The sequence below is a fragment of the Solanum tuberosum genome, unplaced genomic scaffold, assembly GCF_000226075.1.
Source record: "Solanum tuberosum cultivar DM 1-3 516 R44 unplaced genomic scaffold, SolTub_3.0 scf00215, whole genome shotgun sequence".
NCBI classification, from domain to species: Eukaryota; Viridiplantae; Streptophyta; class Magnoliopsida; order Solanales; family Solanaceae; genus Solanum; species Solanum tuberosum.
Genome location: NW_006239140.1, coordinates 123,646 through 136,951, shown reverse-complemented (window position 1 = coordinate 136,951; position 13,306 = coordinate 123,646). Strand labels below are relative to the sequence as shown.

Sequence of the window (13,306 nt, the reverse complement as noted above, 5' to 3'; positions counted from 1 at the left end):
CCCCAAAAAAAATTTAAGTTTGTTTTTAAAAAAAAAATTCAATTTCAAAAATTATTTTCTACTCTAGTAAAAATAAAAGATATTTCTCAAAAATATTTTTCATTCATAAATTTACACTAAAAATCTTTTCCGAAAAATATTTTTTAATCACCAACCAAACATGAGAAAATAAGTCAAAAATCAACTTGTTTTCCAGGAAAACATTTTCTAGGAAAACATTTTCCATGGAAAACATTTTCCTTCATACCAAACACACCCTACAAGTTAAAATTTTGAAACTAAAACGTTTAGCGGTTTTTTTAATCCTAAATCCTTGTAGGGTAAGTTGAGTTGTGTATTTGATCAGGTTACAATGAACTAGTAATTTTGTGACATTTCACTGGTACGTAGTTATTTAATTATTAATGCAATCTACAAGGAAGGGGGGAAATGGAGAACTTATTTGATGAGTGAAAATGACTTAAAAGACTCTAATTGGACCATTAAAATATTGAATAAACTCGTTATAAAGACTCAAACGTGTCAACTTGAATACTTCACTGCGTCTTCTTCCACTGTATAAAAAGGCCCCTATATGGAGTACCATTCATTGCTTCTCATAAAACCTGGAAATTCATTGTCAAAATACTCCAAACTACTATTGTTGCCAGGACAATTGTACTATGTCAAAGAAAAATTAATGGCCCGATTAACCAATAAAGTCACTAATGGGTCAATGTTATTTCACCAATTTTCCTAAAGCAAAATTGTCTTATGTTCATAAGTGGAAAAATGTTATACTCCATTTAATCTGTGGGCTTTCTCTTTTCTTACTTTACTAATATCTATTTATAATTATTATTTAGTTATCGTGGTTAGTAAAGCAACTCCTTTGCTTTTCACATTAATCATCCACCTGCACCTCCTTTGGAAGAAACATAGCACATATACTATTTTATTGATGCACTTGATTGCTTTATAAATTTTGTTTTTTGAGAGGAATTGTGGTGCTTAATTACTATAGTAAACCATACTTAATTAGGGCTAGCTGCTGGTTTTGAAATCAAAACCACAATTAAAAAAATGAACTTTTGAACTAATTCAATTTAAAAATTAGCACATCAAAGATGAGAGTAATTCAAAATTATTTAAAGAGATATAACAATCTATTTCAAGATGATGTCAGAAATAATTATTGTGTAGTGAACCAAGAATAAGAATGAGTATATGACTCGAATGAACCTTTGACTAAGTTAACTTTAAAAACTAGCTATAGTAAGACAAACATTGTTCAAACTAACTTGGATATATATAGTCAAAATAAAAAATCCAATATCTACTCAACTTGAAATAATTTTAGAACGCATAATTAAAGACAACAATAAAATTAATGAAACATCATCTCGGATAAAGAGAGAAGTGATTATCATAGATTTAAGAAAAAAATTGTGGTTTCTTGTGGACAAGGTCTTTTTGACAGTTCCAGGACAAGAATGAGTAGTGGATAATATTATGTGTCTCCTAATCCATTGTATGGTACAACAATAATTGTGTAAAACAGATGAGGATGAATGCCAGATGTATATATATATATATATATTCACACTAATTAAGAGATTGTATTTTGGATAAGTGAAGTCACTTCAAATCTTTAAGTTAAAAAGGGTACTCTAAATGATACTCCTAGCTACTAACTCTAGTAAATATTCAAAAGTTGAATTCCGCTCCTAATAGTCTAACTCTTTTTCCCCTACACTTGTGTATAACATATATGTCTGTTTCAATAGAAAATTGCAGCACAAAAAAAGAACAAAGAAAAAAACGTTAACAGTTTATAAAGGTAATCGATGATATCCTCCCTTAAGCTAATTTGAAGTTTCATCCTATAACTAATACAAGTGGCGGAGCTAGGCTGGGGTTCATAGGTTCGGACGAATCCAGTAGCTTTCCTTAGACCTTATACTTATACTAGAAAATTAATTAAATTTATATGTATATTAATTTATAAATTCTAACAAAATTAATTGACCCTATACTTGTACTAGAAAATCACCAACTCCTTGTATAATAATTGAAGTCTTAATAAAATATTGAATAAACTCAAACTATACGTGGTCCGTATCCAAACGTGTCAACTTATTAAAAAGTAAACATATTGAATACTTCATTATATCCTTTTCCTCTGAATGAAAACCTCCCTATATATACCACTCTCTCAATTCTTCTCATAAACCACAAAAACAAACTCTCCTCTAAAGTTTTCATCAATATTTGTCTCTCGTGAACAAACAAATATTCAATTCAAAAGAAAAAAAGAAAAACTGCTCGTGAATATATAAAGAGAGTACTTAATTAGAGAGAAAAAATGGATCAAAAATTGCCAGTTATAGCGAAAAAGTTCTGGAAGATAGTCCGCGTGGCTTACTTCATGTTGAGGAAAGGATTATCATCAAAGAGGAAACTAATGTTCGATCTCAATTTATTAATGAAACGTGGTAAGATTGCTGGAAAAGCTGCCTTCCAAAATCTGATGTTCCAGGGCCATAATAATATTCATCAATCAACTTCAAAAGAGTATTACGAGTTCAGCTGCAGTAACAGCCCTGCTTTTCACCTCCCCTTCAACACCAACAAGCGCATTAGTCAGCCTGAACACGACGACGTTTCAATGATGAACGCTGCTGTTTTGAAGGCATTAGAAATCCTTCAGAGCGAAACAGCATCACCTGCTTTGCCTGGATTCGGAAGGACTCCAACGGTGAGGCAATTAAGAATCACTGACTCGCCTTTCCCACTAAGAGAAGCTGATGATAATGGTGACATGATTAGCCACGTTGATGAGAAAGCTGATGAATTCATTTCTCGATTCTACAGAGATCTGAGAAGAGAGGCTGCATCTGCTTTTGCTTAATGTTTTCTTCTTTTTTTTAATTAGATCATGGCAGTAATTATATATAGAAATACGTGCAGATTGGGAGCTTTGAATACTGCAAATTAATTTTTGGTTTCCATTCTGTCCCGGGATTTTCTTTCTCTTAATTTTCTCTTTTTATGTAATTATGAAAATTATTAATGTGATGATACCCGTTTGTTTCTTGATTACGGTATACAATTTTCAAGTGGTTCCACAATTTTTCTCTCTTTAATTTGATTGTCGGCTACTTGTTACAACCTTCTCTCCTACTCCTTCCGTTTTACAAAGAATGATCTAGTTTTGACTTGACACATAGTTTAAGAAAATAAAGAAGACTTTTGAATTTTGTGATCCTAAATTAAAGTTATGTCAAATGTATAAAATTGTTATTTAATCTTATGATTTTAAACATGTCACGTGGAAAGCTAAAATTAAAATGTTACTAAAACAAAAAAAAAATTATCCTTTTTTAAACAGACTAAAAAGCAAAGGAGACCATTCTTTTTGAAATGGTGGGAGTAGTTATTTGCTCAAGAATAAGAAGAGCAAAAGGTAAAAGGTAACATGGAGTAGGTTAGCAAGTTAAAAATCATTCCTTTCTTTCGGCCAAAGAAGTAGATTATCTGAGGGAAACTTACATAAATATACTATATTAAAAAAATATTTATCATTTATAGTAATAATATTGTTTTTTCACTTGATCACTTTTAATATATTTATAATACAGTTTTAATATATAATAATTTATTATTCATATATAATACCATTTTTATTGATAAATAATACATTTATCACACATTTAATACACTTATAATACAATGTGTCAATTTCTTACCAAAAAAACATAATATATTTTTTTAAAAACAATTATAATACATATATATTGCATACATAATCCACTTTTAATACATATTGCAAATTTAACATATAATTGTTATGTATTGCTATAAATGGTAATAGATAAAAAGTATCGCTAAAATAAGTAATTATTTATTAAAAAGTATTCATCCAAGTAATTTTTCCATTATCTGAGTACAGTGGCGGAGCCAGAATTTTCAATAAGGGGGTTCAAAATCTAAAAAAATAGACACACAAAGTAGCCGAAGAAGGTTCGACATCTACTATATATACCTAAAAAATTATTTTAACCATGTATAAATCATATAATTTCCGCCGAAGGGGATTCAAATGAACCCCTCATTGTAAGGTGGCTCCTCCACTGCCTGAGTACATAATATTCTTCAGATTATTTTTACTTGTTCATTTCGGATCATGCATGCCTTTAAAAACCATGATTGAAGGGGATATTTTACTATAATATACATTTTTACTTGGCCGTCTGTCCCTTTTTACTTATCTAATATTGACATTTTATTTGTTATTTTTAACAAATCAAGATATTTTTTTACCTATTATACTCTTAATTTATTTAGAGAGTTAATATTTTTGAAAAAGGTAGAACATTTTGAATGAGTAAATTGATTTTGGAATTGTATCAATTAATAGGAGTAAAATGGTAACCTCATTGTATCAATTATTATTTTCTTAATATGTATGTCAAGTAAAATAAATGGACAAGTAAATAGAAACTGAGGGAGTATTACATTTTGAGAAATGATTATTAAATATGCAATTAATGCTAAGGGTAAAATATGAAAGTAAATAATTATCCTTTTTTGATATGTTAAAAGTGAGAAATAAAAATGAAAATTCTATTTTTAAAATAATGAACAAATAAAAATAATTGGAGAGTATTTACTATCCAAGGTTGAAAATGAAAACTTGCTAATTAAAGTTAATTTCATGTAGAATGGGAAAATTAGTTAACTTGGAAATTCATTTACACAGTCTAATTAACATATCCACCCTGATTTGTTATTTTGTCAAAATACTCCAAACTCTAATTGTTGCCAGGACTATAGTACTATGTCAGAGAAATTAATGGCCCAGGCAATAATGAATCAATATGATAATTCCACCAATTTTCCTAAAGCAAAATTGACTTTATGTTCATAAGTGGAACCATGTTATAGTGTTTAATCTGTGGGCTTTCTCTTTTTTATTACTTTACTAATATCTGTTTATAATTATTTTTGTTACATTTAGTGGGTTGTAAAGCAACTCCTTTACTTTTTACGTTGGTCGTCTACTTGAACCTCTATTGGAAGAAACATCACACTTACAATATTTTACTGATGCACTTGATTGCTTATTAAAATTTTATTTTATTGAAGAATTGTGGTACTATTTAATTACTGTTATATCTGTATCATATTATTATAAATTATTATTAAAAAAAGTAGTGATCTTAAATTATTTATTCATTTATAAATACAAGATAGAATTAGTTTGTTTGTTTTTTATCATTTTACTCTAATAATTAATTTCTTTTTAAAAAAAAAGTGTAAACACATTTGTAATGTTCGATTTAAAAACTACAATCAGAAAGTAAAGCATACCTTTGGGCTATTTGGTTTTGAAATCAAAGCTACGTTCACAAGGAAGTAATTAATTCTTATCGTTTGATTCTAAAAAAGAAAATAATAACTACTAAAAAAAAACGGAAGAGAGTATTAACTTAAATGATGAAATTGAGATTGTTCAAGTTATATTAGGATTTAGGAAATAACATCACATTTCCTCTCCCAGGTCACTTAACATGACTAATTAAAACTTGGACATATTCAAAATCAGAAATCCAATATGTATTCAGCTAGAAATAATTTAAGAACATGTAATTATATGCAACAATTATATTAATGAAACATCAATCTCGGATAAAGAGAGATGTGATTATTATCAATTTAAAAATAAAATAAAATTGTGATTTCTAGTAGAGAAGGGCTTTTGTCGGCTCTAGGACAAGATATTTACAGCTCATCTTCCAGAAGGGGTTTGAAATGTAAATAAATAAAACAGAGAAAAAGCAACAAAAAATTAAAATAAAAAGTGCATATTCAATATGATTATAGTGGGTATAATTATGTGTGTGAAAACTGTGAGCAAATCAGCTCATCAGTTCATTGATGAATCTAGACAGAAAACTGAAGAAGAAAGGAGAGAATTTTATTGATGTTTTACTGCAACAACATATAAAGTGTGACTCTTAACTTGTGCTTTTATAGCTAGGAATTGAGATAACAAACTAACTAATTATTGATAGCTCATAGTTGAGCAACCAACTAATCCGTTAACTAACTAGTGCAAACAGTGTTAACTAACAGTGTTAATTAGTTAACTGACTAATGAACTAATTTGTATTTGAACACACCCCCTCAAGCTGAAGGGTGCATGACATTAAGCACACCAAGCTTGCTGAGAAGATGCAAATGTTGAGCTTGAGGCAATCCTTTGGTTCAAAAGGTCTGCAACTTGATGTTGAGTAGGAACATGTACAGTGTCTATTACCCCTGCTTTGATCTTGTCTCTGATAAAATGACAGTCAATTTCAATATGCTTAGTCCTTTCATGGAAGACGGAATTAGCTGCAAGCTGAATGGCTGACTTACTGTCACTAAAAAGAGTCACAGGCACCTGAATAGGAACTCCTAACTCAGTAAATAATCCCAACAACCAGGTGAGCTCAGATACAGCTGAAGCCATGCTCCTGTATTCGGCCTCAGCTGAGCTCCTAGAGACAGTGTGTTATTTTTTAGACTTCCTGGACACCAAGGAATCACCAAACTTCACCACATAACCTGTAATAGACCTTCTAGTATTTGGACAACTAGCCCAATCAGAGTCACACCAACAAGTTAACATAGTGGCAGGTTTAGCTTGCAACCAAACACCTTGGCCTACTGTTCCCTTCAAGTATCTTACTACTCTTGTAGCTGCTTCCCAATGTGACCTTTTAGGAGACTGCATGAACTGACTGAGAGTTTGTACTGCATAGCTAATGTCAGGTCTAGTGATATTGGCATAAAGAAGCTTTCCAACTAATCTCTGATAAGCTGTGATGTCATGAAGGATCTCATCTCCAGTAACCCCATTCACCAAATCATTTTCCACTGAGGTGAGTCTGAGGTTTGATTCAAGAGGAGTGAGAGCAGTTTTAGCACCCGTGAGCCATGCATCAGAAATAAGTTCTAAAACATACTTTCTTTGATTCAAAACAACAACCTTAGAGGATCTTAACACTTCAATTCCCAAAAAATATCTCAGCTCCCCTAGATTTTTTAACTTGAAATGTTGATGTAGATTCTCCTTGGCTTCTGTGATCATCTGAGCATTGTTGCCAGTGATTAATAAATCATCAACATAGACTAGGATAATGACAAGTCCTTCATTTTTCTTAAGAGTAAAAAGAGAATAATCATGTGCACTCTGATTGAAACCAGCAGATAACAAGGCAGTAGTAAGTTTTAAGTTCCATTAGTCTAGAGGTCTTGTTTAAGCCCATATAATGACTTAAGTAACTTGCAAACTTTCGTCTCCCCTGGCTTTCTGAAACCTTCAGGCATCTCAATATATACCTCCTCATCTAGATCACCTTGGAGAAATGCATTGTAGACATCCATTTGAGAGAGATTCCAACCTTTAGACACTGCTAGAGCAATCACACATCTAACTGTTACCATCTTTGCAACTGGTGAAAAAGTATCATGATAGTCCAATCCTTACTTGCCTTGACTATATCCTTAGCAACCAGCCTGGCCTTGAACCTTTCCACCTCACCATTTGCTCTATATTTCACCTTATACACCCATTTAGATCCCACTGTATGCATCCCTGGTGGTAAATCAACTACCATCCATGTTTTGTTATCTTCAAGAGCTTGTATCTTTTGCTTCATGGCATGTATCCATCTATCATCTTTGACTGCTTGTCTGAAGTGTTTGGGCTCCACAGAATCAGACACTTTACTTAGATAACCTCTATAAGATGGTGTTAAGCTGTCATAACATAGAGAATTAATCAAAGGATGCCTGATACTACTTTGCTTCTTGCCAACAGTAGTATAATCTTGCATCCAAGTAGGCTCTTTAGTGCTTCTTGTGGTCCTTCTCATGGGAGGATCTGTAGGCACAATAAGAGGCTGATCAGAAACAACTTGTAATGGAGAATTCTTACAAGTGAAATCTTCTGAAATCTCATTATCATGCTGAACATCCTCACTATCCAACATAATACTGTCTTCAATATGAGGATCCCTAGCAGTATCAGTATGAGTAGTATCCAACTCTAAAGGAGAGTTAAAAACAGTGAATGGTGACTGTGTTTGTGGCATCACTTGTGCAAAAGGGAAAACATCCTCCTGAAAAATCACATCTCTATGTACAGAGATCTTATTGTATTTAATGTCCAGCAATATATATCCCTTTTAAAGCTCTGAATATCCTATGAGAATAGCAGGGACAGACCTTTCTGCAAACTTATCACCTTTTGGCAATACTAAGGCATGACAAAGACAGCCTAATGTCCTTAAATGAGAGACAAAAGGTTGTTTGGCATAAAGCATTTCATAAGGACTTTTGTTCTAAATGGAAGATGAAGGTAACCTGTTCATTAAGTAGACAGCAGCCTTAATACAGTAGCCCCAAAATCTAATAGGCAAATGTGATTGGAATCTGATAGCTCTAGCAATGTTGAGAATGTGTCTGTGTTTCCTCTCTACCACACCATTTTGTTGAGGTGTGTGAGGACAACTACTTTGGTGTAGAATGTCTAGCTAGCTCCTGAAATAACTTTGTGCTCTGAGAGTTAAAGAACTCAGCACCATTATCAGACCTCACAACTTTAACATGAGAAGCAAATTGAGTCTTGACCATTAATATGAAATTTTTGATGGCAACAATGGTTTCAGGTTTCAATTGCAACAGGTAGGTCCATACAAATCTACTATAGTCATCTACAATTGTTAGAAAATATTGTTTCTTATCCATAGTAGGGGTCTTATAGGCCCCCCAAAGATCCATGTGAACAACATCAAAACTTATAGATGCTCTAGAGCTACTGATAGGGAATGCAAGTCTAGTTTGCTTAGCTAATGGACAAATTGAACATTTAGAAAGAACTTCACTGTCTTTATTGTTATGAACTAGTTTTAAAATCTTCAGGACTTGAACAGAAGGATGTCCAAGCCTCCTATGCCACAGATCAACATCTTTGACTATTGCTCCTGCAGTAATCACATTCTTCTGACATGTAACTTCTTGCTTGTGTGGGGGAATTTTACCGTTGAACATGTATAAACCTCCATCTTCTTTACCAATCCCCTTCACCTTGCCACTGAAGAGGACCTGAAATACACAAAAATCAGGATAGAATGATACAAAACAAGACAATTCCCTTGTGATTTTTGAAACTGATAATAGGCTGAATTTGAAGTCTGGAACATGTAAAACATTCTTCACTGTCTTGTCATCAAACACAAATGCCTCACCAATGTGACTAATGTCTACCTTGTCTCCTGTAGGCAAGTGTACCTGGTTCTTCTGTGATTTATCTAACACCTGACTTTTTGTGAGTGAACGATTGTCTGCTATAATGTGATGAGTTGCACCAAAATCTATGATCCAATCCTGAGTGAAATTATTTGACATTAAGCAAATAGTTATACCTGCCATGTTGACCTGCTTAGAGTCCTGTCCTTCTTTGTTTAACATGTTTAGTATCTGCTTGTATTCATGGTCTGTGAGTGCATGACCTTTTGCCAAGAAAGCCCTGCTCTCATCTTGATTAGTGAAAGTCCCTTGAGAGTAATCACAATGGCTACCAGATGCATTGTTTGTTGAGTTCTGTCCTCCATAGTCATTAGAGTGTCCTGCATTTCTCAAATTCACATAATTAGTAGAATACTGTCTACCATAACCACCTCCACTGGTAGAGTTTGATGTACTGCGTGTGTTGCCATTTCCATAGCCTGATCCTGACTTTCTCCTTTGCTTCCAATCCTCTGGGTAACCAATCAACTTGTAGCAATTCTCCTTAGTGTGACCAGTGAAATGACAAAAGTCACACCTCTTCCCTTTGTAATACTCTCTTCCTTGATTTTTGTTCACATTAAGTGCTATTGATTCTGGTTTCTCTACTACATTAACAACAACTGATGAATGTTGAATCTCATCTTCAATAACCATAGCATAAGCATGATTAATGGAAGGTGTAGTTCCCTTCAACAAGATCTGTCTCCTAGCTTGATCATAAGAGTCATTTAAACCACTTAAAAACTGAATTAACCTCTGTTGCTGCAGATGATCAGCATAATCTTTCGATTGAGGACATGTACAACAGGGATTTGGTACCACAACATCATATTCACTCCATAATGTCTTCAATTTAGTGAAATAATGTGATACAGAATCTGTACCTTGTGTGAGTGTGGTGAGTTCCCTATGCAGCTGATAGATCCTCATTCTGTTCACCTTGTCAAATCGCTCTTTCAAATCTGCCCAAACTGAAAATGCAGTAGTTGCATACACGATTCCACTGAGTAGATCATCACTAAAAGTGTTCATCAGCCAAGACAATACAATCGCATTACATGTTTCCCATTGTTCATGAAGCTCATCCTTGTACAATCCTCTAGTACAAGCTCCAGTCACAAAACCAAACTTTCTCTTCCCTAAAAGTGCAATCCTCATCGACCTGCTCCAGATCCCATAGTTCTCTGATCTAGTCAATTTTATGGGAATTACTACAGCTCCTGAAGCGTCTGATGGTCCGATGTACAGAGGATCGTTTTGATCGATTTTAGGCGCCATTGATGAATGCTCAAAAGGAAAAAAAACTATTGAAGAAGAAGATTCTGTTCTCGTCTAAAACTTCTGCTCATACACAACCAACATCAATTGCTCAGAGCTCTGATACCATGTGAAAACTGTGAGCAAATCAGCTCATCAGTTCATTGATGAATCTAGACAGAAAACTGAAGAAGAAAGGGGAGAATTTTATTGATGTTTAACTGCAACAACATACAAAGTGTGACTCTTAACTTGTGCTTTTATAGCTAGGAATTGAGATAACAAACTAACTAATTATTGACAGCTCATAGTTGAGCAACCAACTAATCCGTTAACTAACTAGTGCAAACAGTGTTAACTAACTAGTGCAAACAATGTTAACTAGTTAACTGACTAATGAACTAATTTGTATTTGAACAATGTGCCTCCTAATCCATTCTATATATAGTTCAACAATAATATGCATGCCATTGTATATATTCACATTTAGGAGATTGTTTAGATAGGTGCAGTCGCTCTATATCTTTAACTAAAAGGATACTCTAAATGATACTCATTACTCTCATCTTTATTTTATAGGATAGATCTAGCTTTACTTAACAATTTTTATGAATATCTTCTAGACAAAGAAATTGTGAAATTCAAATATATGTTATCTGAAATTAAAGTTGAAGAAGTAGTTTTTATTTTAAAAAGTATAAAGAAGTAGAAAAAACGTGTACTACTTGTTTTCGTTGAGATTATGCCAAGTTTAATTCACAAATAATTGCATGGTACATGATCAGCGTGTTTGTATGGCTTTATAAATTATATGTATTGCCTTTTCTTCCTTCATTTTCACGAATAAAAAAAATACAAGCCTTGATTCTTACAACGCATTAAAGAGCTTCAATTTTCATAGATTAAATTCAAGTACTTTTTCTGCTAGGTTGAAGAAATAATTCTAAAATAACATAACTTATACTTCCTGTTTTTCTTTCAGATTGTGCCACGTTTCGGAAATTGAATGGTACATCGTCACATATATATTGAGTGAGTTTATTGACTTTGTATTGTTTTTCTTAGGGTCCAATATTTTTTAGTAGTATATAATTAAACTACATAATTTAAAAAATATTAAAGAAAAAGAAAATAGGAAAAATGTGTATTTATTTTGTGAAAAATTCTAAGAGTTCAATAATTGAGCACTACTCCGTGAACCCCTAACCCCACCCAAAAAATAACCTCAATTCTCTATCTTTATTGCAATTTGCTTTTGGTGTTCATACCAAGACTTTGCAGGCCACGGTGTTTACACCTTTAGGTCAAATACCAAGTTTAGTTTACTTATACACTTATTTTTAGCAATTCAACTCATATTTGCCCTTGCATAAATATACAATTCCAACAATTCTTTCGCATATCTGATTTTTTCATAGATAAGATGTATTTTTATTAATTTCTTCTTAATAAGTTTCTGAAAAAATGTGACTTTTTAGTAATTTCTTGCATAAATATACTTCAAGTAAAATGCATGGACAAGGTCTTTTTGACAGTTCCAGGACAAGAATGATCAGTAGTGGATAATATTATGTGTCTCCTAATCCATTGTATGGTACAACAATAATTGTGTAAAAAAAGATGAGGATGAATGCCAGATGTATATATATATATATATTCACACTAATTAGGAGTTTGTATTTTGGATAAGTGAAGTCACTTTAAATCTTTAACTTAAAAAGGGTACTCTAAATGATACTCCTAGCTTCTAACTATAGTAAATATTCAAAAGTTGAATTCCGCTCCTAATAGTCTAACTCTTTTTTCCCTACACTTGTGTATAGCATATATGTCTGTTTCAATAGAAAATTGCAGCACAAAAAAAGAACAAAGAAAAAAAAAGTGGAAGGGAAATTTGATTTGTGGATTTTTTTTTATGTAAATAAACTCTAAAACAGAAAAAAGAAAAAGAAAAACTTATTTTTCTTCTTATTGGAGAGTAATTTTCACTTTTGTAGTCTTATAATAATTGTAAAATAGAAAGTGTATGTACTATACTTTCCAGGCCACTTAATTTCTAAAAGGGAGTGGGTAAGTATGGGCAAGTCTTGGCAGGAAAGAGATGAACAGTGGTATAACAGCCACTCTACTTTTAAATTTTTGTGTTGAAAAATACTATTGCTTCTTTGATGGGTGAAAATGACATAAGAATATTTAAGAGTTTGCTTAATGTTTATGAGTTTTTTTCCTTGTTAAGGTATTCGGTAAACTTTTAGAAGAGAAGATCGAAAAAGAAAATAATGTTAAGAGTTTATAAAGGTAATCGATGATATCCTCCCTTAAGCTAATTTGAAGTTTCATCCTATAACTAATACAAGTGACGGAGCTAGGCTGGACTTCATGGGTTCGGACGAATCCAGTAGCTTTCCTAAGACCCTATACTTGTACTAGAGAATTAATTAAATTTATATGTATATTAATTTATAAATTCTAACAAAATTGATTGACGGTTTATTTACGAAATTTAAAACCCCAAACTCTTAATTATTATGGCTTCGCTGGCTAATACATTCAAGGCTTAAGTTGCGAAATTTTGCATCCATCAGGTTCACTCTTAATTTGATTGTCGACTATTTGTTACTCTTTTTCTTTTTTTGGTACTTCATTGAGAATTAGAGGGTCGGAGCAAAATGCTAAATTAGAAATTGGTGAAAGTTAAAAATAGAGCATATTATATTCTTATTTATAC

The 13,306-nt window shown here is 32.4% G+C and overlaps 1 protein-coding gene across 1 annotated transcript; it reads left to right on the top strand.

Annotated features, from left to right (window-relative positions):
* Window positions 1–2,223: 2,223 nt before the first annotated feature.
* LOC102602632 (uncharacterized) lies at window positions 2,224–3,081 on the top strand. Its single transcript, XM_015312701.1, has one exon. The coding sequence runs from the start codon at window positions 2,345–2,347 to the stop codon at window positions 2,888–2,890; it is 546 nt and encodes a 181-aa protein (XP_015168187.1). The 5' UTR covers window positions 2,224–2,344; the 3' UTR covers window positions 2,891–3,081.
* Window positions 3,082–13,306: the final 10,225 nt, after the last annotated feature.

Excerpts from the sequence above, each read along its gene's own strand:
- LOC102602632 (XM_015312701.1), top strand. The coding sequence starts at position 2,345 with ATGGATCAAAAATTGCCAGTTATAGCGAAAAAGTTCTGGAAGATAGTC.